Source organism: Guyanagaster necrorhizus (assembly GCF_019112545.1).
Source record: "Guyanagaster necrorhizus MCA 3950 unplaced genomic scaffold BT62scaffold_47, whole genome shotgun sequence".
Lineage (NCBI taxonomy): Eukaryota > Fungi > Basidiomycota > Agaricomycetes > Agaricales > Physalacriaceae > Guyanagaster > Guyanagaster necrorhizus.
Window position 1 is genome coordinate 1 of NW_025064926.1, and position 17,730 is coordinate 17,730.

The 17,730-nt window shown below is 50.7% G+C and overlaps 8 protein-coding genes across 8 annotated transcripts; 7 read left to right on the forward strand and 1 right to left on the reverse strand.

Moving 5' to 3' along the window:
- Positions 1-2,447: 2,447 nt before the first annotated feature.
- BT62DRAFT_937830 (uncharacterized protein) lies at positions 2,448-3,155 on the forward strand. The gene is made up of 3 exons (XM_043187411.1): positions 2,448-2,539; positions 2,600-2,920; positions 2,984-3,155. Exons 2-3 carry the CDS (start codon positions 2,815-2,817, stop codon positions 3,136-3,138), a joined length of 261 nt encoding a protein of 86 aa, XP_043034070.1. The 5' UTR covers positions 2,448-2,539; positions 2,600-2,814; the 3' UTR covers positions 3,139-3,155.
- A 226-nt stretch (positions 3,156-3,381) lies between these two features.
- On the forward strand, positions 3,382-4,653 carry BT62DRAFT_1012494 (uncharacterized protein; the record flags this gene model as incomplete). Its single annotated transcript, XM_043177938.1, has 5 exons — positions 3,382-3,442; positions 3,501-3,570; positions 3,950-4,152; positions 4,209-4,450; positions 4,501-4,653. The coding sequence occupies 5 exons, from the start codon at positions 3,382-3,384 to the stop codon at positions 4,651-4,653; spliced, it is 729 nt and encodes a 242-aa protein (XP_043034071.1).
- Positions 4,654-5,875: 1,222 nt separating this feature from the next.
- BT62DRAFT_937832 (purine and uridine phosphorylase) lies at positions 5,876-7,873 on the forward strand. Its single transcript, XM_043187412.1, has 9 exons — positions 5,876-6,039; positions 6,093-6,163; positions 6,223-6,443; positions 6,498-6,642; positions 6,699-6,728; positions 6,993-7,175; positions 7,236-7,520; positions 7,585-7,626; positions 7,705-7,873. The coding sequence occupies exons 1-9, from the start codon at positions 6,015-6,017 to the stop codon at positions 7,744-7,746; spliced, it is 1,044 nt and encodes a 347-aa protein (XP_043034072.1). The 5' UTR covers positions 5,876-6,014; the 3' UTR covers positions 7,747-7,873.
- Positions 7,874-9,810: 1,937 nt separating this feature from the next.
- BT62DRAFT_937834 (uncharacterized protein) lies at positions 9,811-10,466 on the reverse strand. Its single transcript, XM_043187413.1, has one exon. The coding sequence runs from the start codon at positions 10,273-10,275 to the stop codon at positions 10,015-10,017; it is 261 nt and encodes an 86-aa protein (XP_043034073.1). The 5' UTR covers positions 10,276-10,466; the 3' UTR covers positions 9,811-10,014.
- Positions 10,467-12,940: 2,474 nt separating this feature from the next.
- On the forward strand, positions 12,941-14,814 carry BT62DRAFT_937835 (uncharacterized protein). The gene is made up of 3 exons (XM_043187414.1): positions 12,941-13,414; positions 13,469-13,644; positions 13,702-14,814. Exons 1-3 carry the CDS (start codon positions 13,252-13,254, stop codon positions 14,794-14,796), a joined length of 1,434 nt encoding a protein of 477 aa, XP_043034074.1. The 5' UTR covers positions 12,941-13,251; the 3' UTR covers positions 14,797-14,814.
- A 656-nt stretch (positions 14,815-15,470) lies between these two features.
- On the forward strand, positions 15,471-15,828 carry BT62DRAFT_576811 (uncharacterized protein). Its single transcript, XM_043181464.1, has one exon. The coding sequence runs from the start codon at positions 15,537-15,539 to the stop codon at positions 15,771-15,773; it is 237 nt and encodes a 78-aa protein (XP_043034075.1). The 5' UTR covers positions 15,471-15,536; the 3' UTR covers positions 15,774-15,828.
- Positions 15,829-15,861: 33 nt separating this feature from the next.
- On the forward strand, positions 15,862-16,230 carry BT62DRAFT_1080709 (uncharacterized protein; the record flags this gene model as incomplete). Its single annotated transcript, XM_043179602.1, has 2 exons — positions 15,862-16,119; positions 16,177-16,230. Exons 1-2 carry the CDS (start codon positions 15,877-15,879, stop codon positions 16,228-16,230), a joined length of 297 nt encoding a protein of 98 aa, XP_043034076.1. The 5' UTR covers positions 15,862-15,876.
- A 772-nt stretch (positions 16,231-17,002) lies between these two features.
- BT62DRAFT_576842 (uncharacterized protein) lies at positions 17,003-17,500 on the forward strand. Its single transcript, XM_043181465.1, has one exon. The coding sequence runs from the start codon at positions 17,201-17,203 to the stop codon at positions 17,456-17,458; it is 258 nt and encodes an 85-aa protein (XP_043034077.1). The 5' UTR covers positions 17,003-17,200; the 3' UTR covers positions 17,459-17,500.
- The last annotated feature ends 230 nt before the right edge of the window (positions 17,501-17,730 follow it).

A 17,730-nucleotide genomic window follows, 5' to 3' on the forward strand; every position in this document is an offset into this window, starting at 1 on the left:
GGTCAATTGCTTAAAGGCAATTGACCGTTGACTCAGGACAAAACTGTCTATGCTTATATAAGGTTGACATCAGGTACTTGTGTCGTCCCGCAACAACTCTTTGGTGCGAAAAAGACGGAGTAAAATTGGAGAAGAAAATGCCATGTCCAGGCCTGACTCTGGCGTAAGGGCCGACCGAGATTGATGGTGAATGAGTGAAGGTACTGCAGAAGATTCGCATGTCCTCTGGTTTTACGGGCCATGGAACGCAAAGTGACATGAAAATGTCGACTAACGTTCAGTCGGTAGCCTTCAGATTAGCCCTTTACAATGGGCGCGGGGTTCTGACTTCCTTCTCTTTGGCATTGAGGCCATCACGTTCAGCTTACAATGCTTTCATCATCGAAACCTCCGTGACGCATCAGGTGTCGCCGTTAATTCGTCTTTGAAAGCTGATATCCAAGAAAGGTTAGCCCTCGCACGAATTTGTAACCGCGTAGTCAGAGCTGGGGAAGAGTTCAAAACTGGTTTCTACGTCAATAAGAGGTCTGTTTCTGTGACTTAAGCACGGTCTATATCTGCTCATCGAACTGATAGACGGCTCTAGCTTGCCTTGGTTGTCCCCCATGATGATAGGTCCTGGATCTTCGAGAACCTTTGACGAGAAATCAAGGGGAAAGGGGCGCAAAAAGATTTTCATCGTTTGTCCAAGTTGTTGTGTTTCTGTGGTGGTTGCAACATGTCTTTATAAGCATTTTCTGTCATCCGAAGGATCGTTCAGCAGTCGTCTGTGAAGCCTGCGATGGTAGATTCAGGAAAAAGTCCAAATTCAATGGTGGCAAGGAATCTGGGATACCTGATCCTTTAGTATTCTATAAAACAGAAGGCACAAGTCAATGTTATTCTGCGTGCAAGCTACCACAAAAGACAGGCGTGAACACGTTGCAAAAGGGATTGTCTATGCTTCGCTCTGAAGTAGTTGAACCAAAGTTGAACGAAGGGTTCGGGTTTCGGACAAGCCACTAGACCTAGACTCGGTCCGGAAGTCCGGAGACCCAACGTCGTGATTCCTTCATTTTGTTATTCTACTCATCATGTTCCCGTTTGGCATCCTTCCTAACTAGCTGTTGTGCCCTTAGTGTGCTCTCAACATAGGATACTTTGAGTCTTTTAGTCGCCGTATGCTCTGCCACAGTTCTAGGACCTCAAATCCAGCATGGCATTCATCTGTGTTTTTCCTCTAGTTCTAAGGTTCACCGTTTAACGTTCATCACGTAAGATATCGCCTTTCGCGTCGTCGAGCCAGAGCTGTCTTATCTCCAACTCTTCCTAGAGCTCTACCTCGAAAAGGTTTCTTATAGGGAATCGGGATAGGCTGTATGATTTCTGTCTGCCAGCCTTTCACTCTTACTACCTTTTTTTTTCCGTCCATCTTGTCCTTTGAATATTCAACTGCATCCTTACAAAATAAATTGACAGAGCTTGCTTGCTTGGGCCGTGCTACGTGAGCAATCGGCAGAAGTCCGTGAACAGATGTCTTGTGTATAATAAGAAGACTAGTCAATCCTCAGGACAACCCAAGCTCAACATGTTCTCATTTTTGAAAAGGGCAAGGGGGTTGTGGGCCGGCATTCTGGCACGTCGGTCAGTCGGTCGGTCGGTCCCAGGAGGCTTTAAAATTCTTCTTGCCTGGAGGAATAATGCAAACCTGGTGGTAATAAATGTATTATTTGTCTACATGACCATATCAGATGCGTAGTGGGTTCAGAGGAGCTGTCGACAGGACTGGGGCAAGTTGGATGCCGGTGGCTATGTTCTCCGTATAACACTATTACTCAGCTGATAGGATTTTTTATGGAAAAGGGTTTACAATGTACGTGGAAAAGATGACATTTCTGTGATAGCGCTACCATTGACGGGATCTCTAGGCAGCGTCGCCTCCAATTGTGCGCCTCTGCGCGACTCTTAAGCCCCATCAAGCTCAAGTTCTGTATCCTTGGAGCAGCTGCAATTCGGAGGCCGTCATCTATGCTGTTGCTGCACGGGAGCTGAGGCGCACGCAAAAGAAACATGGCATCGAGAAAACGTAGGGTGGTTCCAAATGGGCACCAAGGCACGCAATCCATTCTTGAGAATACTGACAAAACCTATCAGAGCTCCTGGACAACCCCCTAAAATCGAGGCTATCTACAATCCGGTACATCTAGAAATTCTAAAGTATACCGATGTATTGCTCAATACCCGTGCCAGCTTCCCAATGGATTGCATTATGAATGGACCTTCTTGCGGGAAAAAGCACGTCTTGTTGGAGAGAAAAGGAACTAGTTCTACTGGAAGCCTTTTCACTACCGGTGCGCCTTTGTACACTCACTCTCACTAACATGGTTTCTCCCCCCCCCCTTCCCTAACGTTTCTTTCAAGATTCCCATCCTGCTGTCCAGCGATCCTTGACAGCGACGAACTGGGCCATCTCCACGACTCTCATGGATTCCTGTCGGCCGACGATATCAGGTTCAAATTTGATCTCGGCGGAGGGACAACGCGAACTACACCCTCAATTGTATCCGATTACCTCGTTTCAGCCAGTCCCCGTTTCGGTATTAATACCTGCATCTGCCAGATAGACACGTGCCTGCGCCTCTTGTCGACCGAGCTCCCGAACGATATCATTAGCCACCCTTATCTAAAATATGATCTCGCGGTTCCATACCTTCCGTGCCTATGGAGTGTGAAGGCGGCACAGTGGAGGTGTCCACAACTACGCCATGCCCACTTGGTATCATTCTATCACAGTGACGAAACGGGGTCGGGGTCGGCCCAAACGTGTATACAAGCATGCGGGAAAAGGAGGGGATTAGTGGACGACATTCCATATCGACTTGGCTCGATAAGGAGTACACGATTGCGAACATGGAGTGGATTGAGAAAGATATACGACAAGGTGGGGTGTTCATTCTGCTTCAGTGTCCCTCGAAGCTGACGGACATTCATTATGAATCAATAGTCAGCGCTGGGTGTTCCTTAAGCCCACGATTGCGCATCATAATGGATGTTGTTGTCTCTGACTCTTTATATCGTGTACATTTATTTATACCTGCTGGAGGTTCTACTATGTATATTATCGGAGCTAATCTTCTCACCTTATTACTACTATCTTAGCTTCAACATGATCAAGCTACTAAAGCAGCGCCAGTAGTAAGATAGGCGTGGGATGATTGATACGTTATCCATATTGGAAACCCGCTGATCATCATCGCTCGGGATGCGAAAAGATGGACGACTGTCAGTTCTCAACGGCGATGTCGGTGTTATGAGCGCTGTTACAGCACAGCACACAATATTTAGCTATACCCACAAGGATGGCTCACAGAACAGACTCACAAATTCGGCAGGGGGGCTTTAATGAGTAAAGTTGTCATTTACCTAGAGTGGGCGGCGAGCGTCTTCCAAAGTCTCGATGGAGGTTTTTTGTCTTGAAGGGAATAAATGTGGGCACGAGTCGCGTTGGATTCCTTTTTCAGAGCTTATTGGCGGGGGTTGTAAGATCATTATCGAAGCCGCCGGGGAACGCTTTGGCGTGGCTGCCTTGAAGTACCTGCAATAAAAAACGGTTGCTGTTGGTTCTGCGGGTCTATCGTGAGTCTTCAAGAAGGAGTTCAACAATACGATGGCTTTTCGGTGCAGAACCAAACAGATTCAGAGATTGACAAATTTGCAAACGCGTGCAGATTGGCTACGTCGCATTATCATCCTTGGAAACTACTCGGAAACTTGGCCACGATCTGGAGTTTGACCGAGATTATTTTTTTTTTTTTTCATTAAGGAACCGCGGCGTGAATTATCACGGAACGGTGGGCAAGTAAGGGAGATCAAGAAACGGCTATCTGTGCCGAAGACGACATGGCTGAGTCTACTTATCCCGACACGGCCTCATAAACCCGTAGACAAGCTAATACTATCAAATTGTCAGTTCCAGCCCGAAGCAGAAGCGCACAAAACAGCACCTGGAACGGATATCTGCGCCGAAGTCAAGGTCCAGCTCGAACCCGAAAGACCAGCGAGGTTCTTCCTGTGCTTGCAGCGCGGAGATCAATTCATCGACATGCCCTGCTTCAAACAAACTGTTCCTTGCGACAAACTTGAAGCCCTCCGATTGGCACGCCCATGATGAGCGTAATCACGGGTCCTTTTTCTCTTGTACCTGAAGGCTCGAGCGATATTTGCCGTAGGCTGGGGGTGGAAATGCCAATTTTTGGGAGAGAAATTAGCGGCTGCAATGCTTGAGGGAGGGCGTACAGGGCACCGGATAACGCCTTGGGGGAAGCAACGGCACGCAGCTCCCCATAGTAACATATTCCCAGGGATTCGACAAGAACTATCAGGTCGTGACTTAATGATTGAGGAGCGTGACAACGATCGCGAGCAATTGTCGGATCTCGTCAACCTGGGCAATGGTTCCAACGAAACGACAGTAATAGCTTAGCTTGGATCGATTAACTCCTTGTGCGTGATTTATCTGAGCAACTGGTCCAAGAACCACCCCCCTCCCCCACGTTTGCGCTCGAGCAGTGCGGGAAAGGAAAAGTAACTTTGGAACACATGTCGTTCCCTGATGGAAAGCAGACGCCAGAAAGTGGCTCAGGTTCAGGAGCACCGTCGAAATGTCGTTCTTGAGGAACGTCAGCCATGATGTAACGCGCAAATATCCATATCCCGAGCGGCGTAAGGTAGCATTTAAGTATAAACACATACGTACAGGGAAACCTACGTGTTGGAAATGATGAGAAAAGGGCAAGATCTCCAGATTGATAAAAACCTGACCTGATCCAGACAACCAAGGAAAAAGAAGGGGAAGACCAGAAGCACATGCTCGATAAGTTGATATCGGGTGACATGTATCCTGACCTTTCCTGCGATTGCAGTTCCACACCGTCTTATGTAGGTCGACAGCCCGATGAAGGAGACGATGTGACACCTACAGATGGCTGTCAATGTCTAGTTTTCCATGTGAAATTGCTCAACATGCCTTATCTTGGGGGTCACGATGCCAGGCCATTCTGCTTGAGAAGAGCAATAAAAGACACATTGGTGGCGGTCGGCAAACCCGTCCCGCGAACCTTAAGTTAGGTAGTCAGTCTGGACAAAAAAGAAAGTTGGACGTGATCAAGAAGTTTATGACAATAGACGCAAACTAGACTCGCAAGGATTTCAGCAAGGCTAGAAACGTCGATGAGAAAAGAAGAGCAGAACTCGGGCTATAGACAGCCGCCAGAACTCTGTCCAAGATGCGTTCTTCTCGTAGGGGCGGCTGCACAAACCGTCATAAGCTTGAACGTATACGGCCTAGCGAGTCTGCCGGAATTTCAGAGAACAAGAGGAGATACCGACTGTGGTTAGGTTCTCCTTTAAGGGTTCCGACGAAGGACAGGAGGATTATCTGATATTTGACGTGATCAGAGGGAGAAATGGAGAGAGTAAAATGGTTCGACTGACGAGTGCAACGCAGCATGAGATATTAAACAACGGACTGAAAAAAAACGAACGACACCTTTTTCCGCGGACAGTCGCCACACTTCGGAGGGCCTGTCGTCGTCCATTTCCAACGCTTTCTGTCGCCGATATGCAGGGTTAGGAGCTGCCCAACCGTCACCAGCCGTCGTAACGTTCCGCAGCCATCGTCATTTCCAAGACATAACGGGCTCTTGCGAACCGTTCCAGTGTTGTCAGATACGCCAGCTTGAACCGAGCCGCTTTCAAGCCCAAAAAAAAAATCGGAAATTTATCGCATTGCTAGATTCGTTCATGAGTCAGGACAGAACCACCAAGGTGACAACAGATGCTCACCGCGTTGCTAACCTATTTACCTTCTCCCCTCTGCAGTCTGTCGTCGCAGGTAGCGCTATCGTCTTGATCGTGGTGGTGGTCTGGAACGAGGGTCCGGGATTCGTGCCGGGTTGCCGGTAGTTGATGGCCCGCGGGAGTAACCAGTGAACACCACCCTTTGCCTTCTCCACCACGATTATCCTGTCGAAGCCATGAAAGATACCCTCACCGATGCCAGTATGTTGCTGTTGTGGCATTATCATCAATTAAAATAACAAGAAGCCGTTTAGATTTCCCTCGAACGGCGGATCTTCGTGTATATCACCTTGGACTGCGGCCCGGAGAGGTCGCCAACAGGCTCGTACGTTCAACCAAAAATCGATGTACAGGGAACTCGTCAACCTTAATGAACTTATCGAGATCACCGTCGGCTCGTCTTCCCGTGCGCATACCATAGCCTCCTTCCTTGACGTTACCCCCAAGCCTTTCCAACTATCTTCGGAACGAGGATTCCTCACCATTACCGGGAGATACAAGGGTGTCCCGGTATCTATTGTCAGCATCGGAATGGGCGCCTCCAACATGGACTTCTTTGTTCGCGAAGTTCGAGAATGCCTCGTCGGTGACATGCTGGTTATCCGGCAAGTATCATTCTGCGATGGGCTGTGACGGAACTGAACGGGGTTTCATAACAGGTTAGGCTCTTGTGGAGGTCTCATCCACGTGCCGGTAGGAACGGTCGTCGTCCCCAGGGCGTGCATCGCAGTGACACGGAACGTTGATTTCGACTTTGTCAACCCGGAGGAAAACGACGATGTGCCTTATAGAATAAGCAAACCGGTATGTTGTCCCTGTTCATTTAAAAGTTCTGCCCCGGAAATTAAATGCCGGCACAGGTGTTCGCAGATCCGGAGTTCCATGATGTGGTATGTCGAAAAAAAACATTCGCGGCAGAAGGTTTTGTTTTGTGTTTTTTTTTTTTGGGCCCATTTTTCAAATGACCGCATGTTATTTCCGGAAGATGGGATCTGATCCACATATCTCAGAAGAGCTTAGCGCCAATCGGTTGTCATTGGGCAGGATCAGATCGCCACCTTCAAGGTAATTTATGCGGTCATTCCAAAAGTTTGCGCATCAGCCTTTTGCCAAAAGCTAACTGCTGTTCAAACATGTCGTGACATTTTTCTTAGGTACATCAAGCCCTAGAAACCGTGAAACCTTCCGGTTCCACAACCCCAATCGTCGCTGGGATCACCAACGCATCAGCTGATAGTTTCTACTCCTCGCAAGGAAGACATACGTCGTTCCCAGACTACAATGACACACTCATTGAGCAGATCATTGCGTCCACGCCTGATGTCGCCACATTAGAGGTATTATTACCCAAACAATGACAGCGAGTAATGAATGTTCTTAAAAAAGACGCGCACCAGATGGAGACACATCACTTATACCATCTTGCCGAGTGCTGGTCCAAGAAGAATCGCAACATGACGAAAATGTCCGAAGCAGCACTTCCGCCGCTCAGCACCGGCCCTGTGAAACCGGTAGCGTCCAGTGACAAGGCTGCTGGCACCACATCCACAGGGACTGCAGCGCTTGCCGCACCGGATACCGTCATCCGCGCAGCCGCCGCGCAAATGGTGTTTGCGTCCCGCACATCCCAGGACTTTATCACACCGCAGCAGGTGCAAGACACGGAGAGGTGGACTGGGAAGGCAAGTTCCATGTCATATGCCCTCCCCGAGTATATTAAGGACAACTGTTAACGAGATTTGCCAGGGTGTTCTAGAGGCGTTGATTCGGATGGAGCTTGCCGCCGATGTACGTTATCCTTGGCCCCCCCCCCCTTCCAAATGTTTCCACTATCATTACGCTGACTACCCTACTACCCTTTCATAGCGTGTCCATCCTGATCAAGGCAGTGTGTGGGCGCTTCAGTAGAAGCCAAGTTTGGAACGAGTCGACTTGGGATAGATAAATTGTCATGTTTTGATACCTCGTTTGTTAGAAGCCCACCAGCTTTGGGAAGTATTTCTTTAACGATGGCAGTTGAAGGAACCGTAATCTCGACCCAGCTTCTTGGTACACCGACCAAGATGCGCTTTAACCAAACGCGACCAAAGATCTGACGAGGAAGGTCCAGTCCACCATCTCGCTTCTAACATAAACAGCAATGAAATGTTCATTTTCTTCCCCCCCCCCTCTATTCTTGTCCTATCCGCCAAATGCGGTCGGAGAAGCCCTGCCCTCATTAGTACCCCAAAAGTTCACAACTAGAAGCATAAACCGGAAAAAGAAAAAGAAAAGAGAAGAACCGTTCCCTTGTGTCAAGAAAATTGGACATCGGCAAAGTAGGATGACAAGAGTCTCAGTGGCGTCTCCCCCCCACCTCCGACGGAAACGGACGACTCGAGCCTTGTGGTGACTTATGTATCTTGGTGGGTCCTGAGCGGGTATGAATAAATTATTTTTAAGTTTGAATGAATACGTAGCCAAATTACTACGTACAGATAATGACCCTAAAAACATTTCTGCATTCTTACGGCCTTATGATGAATACTAGAGAGAAAAGATCGGCCCCGTTGTTTGGAGAAGCGGCGAAATGAAAAAGAATAATGCTAGGAAAGAGAAGCTGCGACTCTATATAAAGAAGCCTAAGAATGCAAAACTGACACAGAGGTCTATTATCTGCAATGGACATGACGACTGGGGTGGGGGGGCAGACGAATCTAGTATACCAAAAGAATGAAAATAGTTCCTGGATGTGCGCGGGTAGAAACAACAGCTGAGTGTTCACATGTACGAGGAGCGAGCAGCGCACAGATCATTAAATTCATGGGAGCCTATGTGCCTCAGTGGGTCCTACAGTTTGCATTATAAAAACAGTGGGACAGTAGGATTGGTTGCGGCGTCGGAGGGTCGCACCTTGACAGCTTCGCGGGAAGCGTTGGTAAATTTGCACAGACGCATGTATGTATCCCAGAAAAGGGATGAAAAAGAAAAGGGGCAATTTTACTTGGTTGCAGTGTCTAGGAGACAACAGGAGTTTCTGGAAAGGAGATAACAAACCGAGCCGTTCGGAGAAGGCCGACATTTCTCTTCCACATATAGTGGATGAGCACCCTCTCAGATTTTCTCTGTGGAGTCGGGGGGACCAAGCACCAAACGTGACGATGATCCGTCATTCCGAGAAAGAAAAAAAAAAAGAAAATTTTTGAAACATTCCGAGTCAGATGTTGAATCTCGCGGTCGATGTCGACAGGGGGACATTCTCCACCGCCGAAAACTTACACAGAGGGAGCTGAAAGAAAACCCCGCCCAACTCCGACCCAACTTTCGGAAAGGCGCGCGCGCGCCGGCCCGGGGCCACCCCCTATCCCGAGCTTTTAGTATGTTTTTCTGATCAGGAACTTTGCGACGTTTTGTTTTTCTTCCTACAACAAAGATCTGTCGTCGGGGCCTCCTTCCTCTTCCTCTTCCTAGGTACCGTTCCTCTCCTCTGATTTACCCTTCCCCGTTTTTTTGGAGGCTGTCCTCAGGCCCCAGGGCTGAGCTCTCTCCTTGCCAGACAGACCGCACGCTGATCCAGCGTATCCCTCCATTCATCCATCTTTCGTCGCCGTCGCCTCGTCTTGTTCTCGTCTATGGGTTTATCTCGATCTCGATTACTATTGCACCCTAGTTCCCACTTCCCCCTCCCCCAAGCGTGTTCGACCTGGGCCCCCCCCGGGAGCTTTCAGTTCGTTACGTGTCTCATCTGACCAAAGAGAATTTGATCATCGCCTTCTTTGGGCAGATATCAGCCCTTTCGCGGGATTACAGCACGCGAAGCGAAGGGGGGGGGGAAGACGCTGGGGTTCTCCGTCCAGACTCCCAGGCTCGGGTGTATATACCTTGAACTACGCCTTTACCAGGCTTCTTGTTGTCATGGCTTTTTTAATTTTGTATCATCTCCCGAGGTGTCCGACCTCGCGACGTGCTACCGCCCCCGCCTCCCCCCGCCCCCCCAACCCCCTACCAATATTGTCGGGATGATTCCAACCTTACCTGACCCCCTAGTTGTGGACCGTCTACTCGAGTCCGAAGACCCACCCTTTTTCCTCGTCTAGACTAGAGCCAACTGCCTTGTTTGGGCTACCCCCTTCATTAAACTCGATTGCTGTGTGTCTCATCGCGACCAGACTAGCTACGCTACATTCTCCCCCACCATCAACGCGCGTAACTACAAAATTCTCCGCCGATTTCCCAGGCGGATAGCGAGCCGTGGACTTTTTTGCCCGTCGAAATCGTGACTCTCCCCAAGCTGCCAGATAGATCTTCTCCGCCACGCTTGACTCTCTCAAACCCCGATCCCGCGTCGGAAGCTAGAAACGCGGCAAGGATGATCGCGGCGTTCCCGCGAGATGAATGCCACTGCGGGATTTTCGGACGCGAGACATGCAGAGCACCTCGAGAAAAGACCCACTTCATTTCTCATTGATGAGTAAAAAAAAAAACCTGCACAGAAGCATGTCAAGTCCCCCCAAGAATTTTAATTTCTGGCCTCAAAGTGGTGTGAATGGGTGAATGGACTGGGCTCTCGTGCATAGGATAAACGGCGACGTTTTGTTAGCCCCATAAATTTGGGATCGACGTCGTGTGTGGCCCGCTGCGTTCGCGAGATGAACTGGGCAGTCCGAGGAAATAAAAGGAACGGGGCTATAATTAGCTCACCGGTACCGGGTCCTCGACGGACCGGACCTGAGCCTTTGCCCTTTTTACCCTTCGCAGCATTTTCCGCGTCACACAACCTCGCCGTTTTTTTCTTTTTTTTTTTTTGGCTTTTGCTTTTTTTCTCGTGGAGAATCCAGGCTTGTGGCGACGGCTCCGAGTGCTACACTAGCCTTGTTTGGTGTCACGAACAGCACTAGGAAGGGACCATGCTATGGGCTTCTTTCTCATCGCCAAACTTGTCTCTGTCTAGGTGTCCTCCAACTGGGCCAACTCGAACTCTAAACTATTCCTGTTCGAATTCTAACTACGTTGGAGCCAGCTTCTGCTTGGGGTCTTTTCCCGTCTTGCTTCTTTCGTCGTCCATCTCGAGCTCGGCTGCGATTCTAGCGAAACAAACATAGAAAGCCAAGCACTATTTTCTCCTGCGTCCTGCATCCTGCAGTTGGTTGGATCTATATCTCTCTCCACCACCACGCGCTTCTCGGCAGTGAACTTTTCTGGGAGATAGCGCGCCGGCAATATCGAGCCCTCGAATGGGAAGGGAAGGTCGGCCCCATGACCAATATCTCCTTAAAGAGCACTCTGCATTTCATTACTCGCCCCCTTTACAAAAGATATCATGATCCGGGACCGCGCCACTGCCTTCGACCGCCTATCACTTTGAACCTCCCATTAATCTCAAGTTAAGATTCCGAGAATTCTGACTCGCACAACTTTTTTGTTTCCCACAGATGACTTGTCATTTGCCTGGGCTCATAAATCGGAGAGAGAGGGATGAAATTATTCCTCCATCTGGAAGCGGGTCTTAGATAACGTAAAGACTTATCTCGTGGCTTGAAAATAGGACCTTTCATACTAACGTTTTCCTAGGCATGCAGCACCCCACCCACTTTCTCACTCCCTCTCGCTTCCGCGACTTTGCGTAAGCGGAGATGTGTACTTGTTTAACGCCTGATTACTCCCCCCCCCCACGCCTTCGCTAGAACGTTGTCCTTTCTTCCTTCTACGTACAATGATCTCCACCTTCTTCCGGCCTTGAAAGCTTGCTGGACATATCGCCTCGCGTCTGTGATGTAAACGTCGCATTCCCAGGCCAATAAAACGCACCTTCTCCGCGATGTCTTGTCTAATTATGAGAAGGCATCCGCCACAGAATGCCGTTACGAACCCATCTCGGGTGGAGTGGGGAGGGAGGGGGGGGGGAGGGTGTGCTGCTGGTTGCCGCTGACTTGGGATAATCTGTCTTTCGTATGTTCAAGATCCGCACTGGTCCCTTCCCGGACGACTTGGATACTGTGCCACGTCGAGTCGACCGAGCGAACACGGGAGCGAGCCCTTGGCTTCTTTTTCTCGTGACGGCTTCCCAGGCGCTTTGAGACCCGGAACTTTCAAGAGGGAAAAAAAAAAAGAAAAAAAAAAAGTTCGACGCGCGCGCGACATGCAACTCGATCGAAACACGGTGGTGGTGTTTATTCAATAGAAATGAATATCATATAGGATTTGATGATCTTCAACGTCGACGTCAATGGACTCTATTCTAAACGTGCAGTACTGCGCTTCTGGACGACAATCCCATTCATTTCCGGTCTTCATCGTGTATATTGCTTACCTAAATGCCTGGGATGTTTTTGAGGGTTCGGTTTGCTGGGCCTTTCAGACTCCGTGGCATTGGCATGGCTCTGGGAAGGAGTAACGAAGCAGGCACCAGTAGATCACCGGGTCTGGCACCGGGGTAGGGTGCACAGCATCTGAGGCATTTGAAAGTGGGGGATTTGAGATAAGCTGAATGGATCTGAGGCTCGAAACACCGAGAGGTGTGATGAATCAAGCGACGAACCCCGTTAGCACATATCACCCATAAAGTCGTGGATGGACGAAGGGAAGTTACCGAACCCAACAGCCAGGGTCTGGGTGTTGCAGGGTCCCACCCCCCCCCTCCCTTCCCTTCTGAAAAGAAATGGGGTTTCGAAGATAATTTACGCTTTTTTGGGAGTGATCTCGGGAAAAGTTAGAGTTTGGCGAATCGATCAAATTAATGCGGCTGGCTTGGGATATCTATGTATGGAATTGCCGCACTTGTCAAAAGGCTCCGTGCATAGCAGCGGTTGTGTCCACAAGAACCGAGGCGAGACAAAGAGGAACGCAGAGCATATGCTGGGGTTCTCATGTCGTTCGGGAAGAGATACGAGATCAGAGACTTTTTGCTTGGACGCCGTCACGAGCTGATCGAGCGGGATCTGGACAAAAATGCGACGGGGAAATTGGAGGTAAAAGCCGGCCCAAGGGGGACAATGGTGTGCCTGCTGGCCAGATCAGGCGGTGTCTGAGAAGGGCGACGAACCAAGTTAACGGACGAGATCAAACCGGATTGTTTGCCAGATGCGAGTACATACATGGCTAAAACGGCAAACTGGATGCGAACCTGGATTCGTACGTCAGGTTTCTTGCTTTAGGACAACCAAGAAAAGAGAAGACTGGGAACTATTTCTTGAACACGACGCTGCTGCTGCCAGTGCCCCGTCCAGTGCTCTCTCGTTATCTCCTCTTCGTGTCGCTCGTCCTGTTCCGCCGTGAGCGTGAGCGATCTAACTGAGACTTTCTGTATCGACGCCGATCATCCCGCAATTGTCATATCCAGCCCTCTCCGCCCTACCTCTGTCTTAACTCCACCTCCGTCCAGTCCTCGTCTCTCACCTGGTTTTATTTTCCCTTTCTTCTTCCTTTCGACCCCGGATGAGTCCCTTTGATCAGTATTCCCTCTCCCACTTTCCAGAATCTGGCCCCGTGACGCTCAAGTCCGACAGACGCGACGAACGAGGTTCTCAGTCGGGTTCAGATGACGGTTCCACCTACAACGTGTACAGTGACCCACAGAAGAGCGACGGCGATGCCGATGGTGAGTCGCGCGCATTTACGTGTTCGCCGCCGACCCTCACCAGCGACGTGACAGATGATGCCGCCTTAACTTCCCAGAGTCTCAATGCGGACGGCACGCCAAAGCGTCCCATGAACGCCTTTATGATTTTCGCCCGCAGACGACGTCCCCAGGTTTCAGCCGAGAACCAGTCGATGCGTACGGGCGAAATCAGCAAGATTCTGAGTAAAGAATGGTCGTCCATGTCACCGGTTAATCCCATCTCTTGGTTCACGATCGTACTCTCAGCTGAAACCGTTCCCCCATAGAACGACAAGCAGTTTTATCTAGACCAAGCGAAACAGCTCAAGGAGACATTCAACTCCAAATATCCCGACTATGTCTACAGGCGCCGCCCTAACAACTCTCGCAAGCGCCGAAAAACTGATGCGGCCGGCATGCGGGCCCCCGACGGGTCCATCATGCCGCCCGACGCGGCTGATGGTGATCTCGGTGAACCCTCCCCTTCTGATGGCGACGATTCACAAGCAGATCCCCTTGACATGGGTGGCTATTCACGATTGACTCACCCCTCGCACTACGGCGAACCTAGCGCTCCGCCCCATGCCAGACTACCCACGTTCCCCTTCACCTCCTCGCGATATGACATATCCGAGGGGCGCCTCTCGTACATGCAGCAGCCTGACCGCCTCCACCACTCGGTATCTTCACCGCGTCTATCACAATCGGGCCACCTGCCTTCGCAGTACCCGTACCCGCAGCGTCACAACTCGGGCCACTACCCCACCGACGCGACCTCAGCAGCTTGGGCGGGGGACACCTCCTCTAGCAGCACCCGATCATCTGGTTCTGGCTGGTTCGGTACCAGCGATCGCTCTGCCGCCACTCCTATCAGCGCAAAGTCTCAGTCTTTCCCTCCCCTATCTTCTCCCAGTTCGTGGCCTAGCCCGAACTCTCCTGGCCCAGGAGCGAGCCCCTCAACCTCGACGTCCAGTGCCTACTCCTTCCCCACACTCAACACCCCCTTTTTCCCCACTCAGGCCCAACTAAGTAGCTACCCCGCAGCGGCCTCACCTACCACCACCAACGGGACGAGCACTGCCTCGTCCCAGTATCAGCTCCCAGTACCAGGGGAGAGCCGGGGTTTTGATCACCATCGCAGTTTCGCCCCGTCGGGTGTTGGTGGCGGCGGCGGCGCGGGGGGGACGAACGTGTACCCTTCGTCACATAACAACAATTCGCGCGCTACGGCTGGCTTACCTCGCGCTTTACCCCCCGTCACGTCCCTTTCCAACTCGCAGTTCCTCCATCATGGCGGGTCGTCAGGCGCCCCTACTACTATCCCTCCAGTATCTGCGATTGATGCAGGGTTCTGGAGCAGGGAGCGGATACTGGATGGGTGATCCGCCCCCCCCCCCCCCCCCCCCCCCCCCCCCCCCCCCCCCCCCCCCCCCCCCCCCCCGCCCGTCTTCCACGCGGAATTTCGCCGTCAGTCTCTTTCTCCTTCTCCTCCTCCTCCTCTCTCCCGCGTTAAAATACAACGGACAGATGGTTTTAAAAGTACCCACCCAAAACTTTCCTCTGTAGTTCTAGTCACCCCTCGTTGCTGTCGTCCACGCTATCCCGTTGTATTTACCTGTACGTTTCACCAATTCCTAATCTCTTTCTTTTCCTCTTTCTTTTTTTTTTTTTTTCCTTTTTTTGGTTTTGGTTACGGTTTAGTAGTTTCGTGGTAAACCTTTTTTTTGTATCGGGTAGTTTTTCAAACATACACATCCTGATTAATACTTTTAGACTGTGGGTCTGGTGGGTCTGGTTTTTTGGGCAACACGTTTACGTTTCGAAATGATAACCACGGCAACTGTCGGCGTCAGGGTGCGTGGACGTGTTCCACCCGGGTGTATATTTATACCTCTCTATAATCACCGAGATTGCGTGAACCACGATCGAGGTGGAAGTTGAGTAGTACCACCGCCGACGGAGCTGGGTAACACAGCACGTTATGTAGGTCGAAGAGGGGGAAGTTCAAAAGTTCATATAGCAGCATAAACATCCGTTGATTCCACGAAATGAACTTGTCGACCTTAAAAATATGGGTTTACAATAATAACATTAAGGTTATCTTAACCAATAGGTTTTTGAGATGCGAGAAAACACAGGATTACGGCCGTGGAAAGATGTAGTGGTAGTGGTAGTGGTAATACTACTACAAATTCGTGCGCACAGCATTCTGATACTAATTGACAAAAATCAGCCCAGCGAGCTGAGAAAGGGAAGAGAGTTGGGTGGGCGCATCGCATCGCGTTGTACATGGGATCTATCTGTCTACCCGTTCCCTCTCGACCAACCCCGGGTTCAGAGGACCACGATCGGCAGCTAGCAGTGATGGTGGTGACGCATCGATGAGGTCAGACAATGGGCACATGCCCCCCCCCCCCCCCCCCCCCCCCCCCCCCCCACCCCCACCACCACCACCCACCGTAATGGCCAACGCGCGGAAGGGCTACCCCGCCAGAAGCGGGATGTTCTTAATATGGATAACCCCGCCTCAGCGAATTGCCCTTTTTGGAGTCACCCGATTAGACCTCGGATGTTTTCTCAAGCGATCTCACGTAGGCAATGAGATATCACAGAATGTGCCACCAATGATTTTGGGGAGCCGGGGGGGCGGGAAGGATCGCATAAACGAGAGTAAACCCCACGCCCCTCAAGAGCGGGTTCTACGAGTAAAAACGCCCATCTCGAGACGGCACCGCAACCCCGTGGGCTGATAAAGATCACAGCCCCAAGAGGGAAGACGAGGTGCTGAGACGCTCGCTGGGATCGAACAATCGTGAATGCGCGATGTGAGGAGGCAGCACCCGGCAAAAGTTAACGTTCGTGGGAGTGGCCGCGGGTCAGCCGACCGCAACCCCAGGCACTCGTGAGCCCAGTTCCTAGAGACGGGGGAAAATGATGCGCGCACCCACCATGCCGGAAACTCTAAGTATAGTTCCCCGGTACCGGTGGGCCCTCAGTCGCTAGGCTAGTCAGCCGTGAAACCCTGACTGAGTGGATAGGGAGAGTATCTTATGTTGGGTAAAATATGGACGGCGACAGATGGGTTATCCAGATCGTGAGGCATTTTTCTCTAAGCGATGATGGGGCGCCAATCGATTAGAATTTGGTGCCCAACTGGGCTCCTTGAAGGGCCTGTGTTATCGGAAGCTTATCGAGGGCTCGACTTGGAATATTTCTGCGTGGGCATGTGGGCCATGGTGCGTTGATGGGCGATATACCATGGCCGGGCGTGCCAGACAGCCTCGACACTAGAAGTCGCCAGCCCCCGCAGAAAGCACTCGAATCGAACACCCTGGAATCGATGGTACACGGACAAAAGGCTGCAGAAAGGAGTAAACATACTCCGTACATAGCGCTTGAACTTGAGGTTCACTTCGGTGTGTCAAGGGAGGAGGGGAATGCCAAAAAAAAAAAAGAAACCTGCGCGGCGGCAGGCCGCCGCCAGGGGTGCCAGGACTATATTTAGGCATCACCACCGCACCTTGCCGAGCCGCGGCAAACATTGCTCAGTTTCCTTGACGCGAAGAATTATTTGGGGGCGTTCGTATCAATTATCCATCTTTCTCTGCGTTATTGTGTTCATGTGCTCCCTGTGCTCTCTCTGTATATCCTGTGAACCACACCATGGGCAGCACAAACAAAGTGGAACGAGAGGAGGACCTTCTAGATAGATGTTTCTGATTCCAACTTCGAGCGCCATACCCGAGTTGAACATATCCAGGTTAATTATGAACACCCCCTCCAAGGATGGAATCTGGAACTATGCGTAACCGGATCTCCAGACATGATTGTGGCTTTTGGGTTCAAGTGGCTAAGCAGCCTATTTTCAATGCGGGAAGATTAAGTTGCCGTCATCGCAACCTCTCGTCGTGGCTGGGTGGGGGTATTTTTGTGCAAGGCGGCTTTACGTGCAATTTGTTTTTTTTCCTCATGTCGGATTCGTTACCTAGTCTTTCCGACGAGAGATTCCGCGAAGCTACGAAAGAGTCGCACGTGAGGTTATAGGGCTGTCTTCCACTCAGGCATGCTTGGGACCATTTCACAAGAAGGGTAAGCACTAGACCTACATACCATCACTCCTCTTGGAGGGTAGACTATAAATTTAGAAAAACAAAAAGGTCTAACGGTGTGTGGTCACCGCATGTCCTGGGGAAGGTAGGAATCCTTCCACCGGAGGGCGAGGCTAGATAGTAGGGACCGTATACCCGGAAAGCTGTTAAGCGATTGTTATTGGTCGACTCTGCCAAACTGATGGGCAGGTCTTCTCAGCCTGTTCT

Excerpts from the sequence above, each read along its gene's own strand:
- BT62DRAFT_937835 (XM_043187414.1), top strand. The coding sequence starts at position 13,252 with ATGAGTCCCTTTGATCAGTATTCCCTCTCCCACTTTCCAGAATCTGGC. Across the intron at positions 13,415-13,468 it reads GAGCGACGGCGATGCCGATG|ATGATGCCGCCTTAACTTCC; the intron begins GTGAGTCGCGCG and ends GCGACGTGACAG. Across the intron at positions 13,645-13,701 it reads AATGGTCGTCCATGTCACCG|AACGACAAGCAGTTTTATCT; the intron begins GTTAATCCCATC and ends GTTCCCCCATAG.
- BT62DRAFT_937834 (XM_043187413.1), bottom strand. The coding sequence starts at position 10,275 with ATGAAGTGGGTCTTTTCTCGAGGTGCTCTGCATGTCTCGCGTCCGAAA.
- BT62DRAFT_576811 (XM_043181464.1), top strand. The coding sequence starts at position 15,537 with ATGCGAGAAAACACAGGATTACGGCCGTGGAAAGATGTAGTGGTAGTG.
- BT62DRAFT_576842 (XM_043181465.1), top strand. The coding sequence starts at position 17,201 with ATGGAATCTGGAACTATGCGTAACCGGATCTCCAGACATGATTGTGGC.
- BT62DRAFT_937830 (XM_043187411.1), top strand. The coding sequence starts at position 2,815 with ATGCGGGAAAAGGAGGGGATTAGTGGACGACATTCCATATCGACTTGG. Across the intron at positions 2,921-2,983 it reads TGAGAAAGATATACGACAAG|TCAGCGCTGGGTGTTCCTTA; the intron begins GTGGGGTGTTCA and ends ATGAATCAATAG.
- BT62DRAFT_937832 (XM_043187412.1), top strand. The coding sequence starts at position 6,015 with ATGAAAGATACCCTCACCGATGCCA. Across the intron at positions 6,040-6,092 it reads AGATACCCTCACCGATGCCA|ATTTCCCTCGAACGGCGGAT; the intron begins GTATGTTGCTGT and ends GAAGCCGTTTAG. Across the intron at positions 6,729-6,992 it reads ATCCGGAGTTCCATGATGTG|GTACATCAAGCCCTAGAAAC; the intron begins GTATGTCGAAAA and ends CATTTTTCTTAG.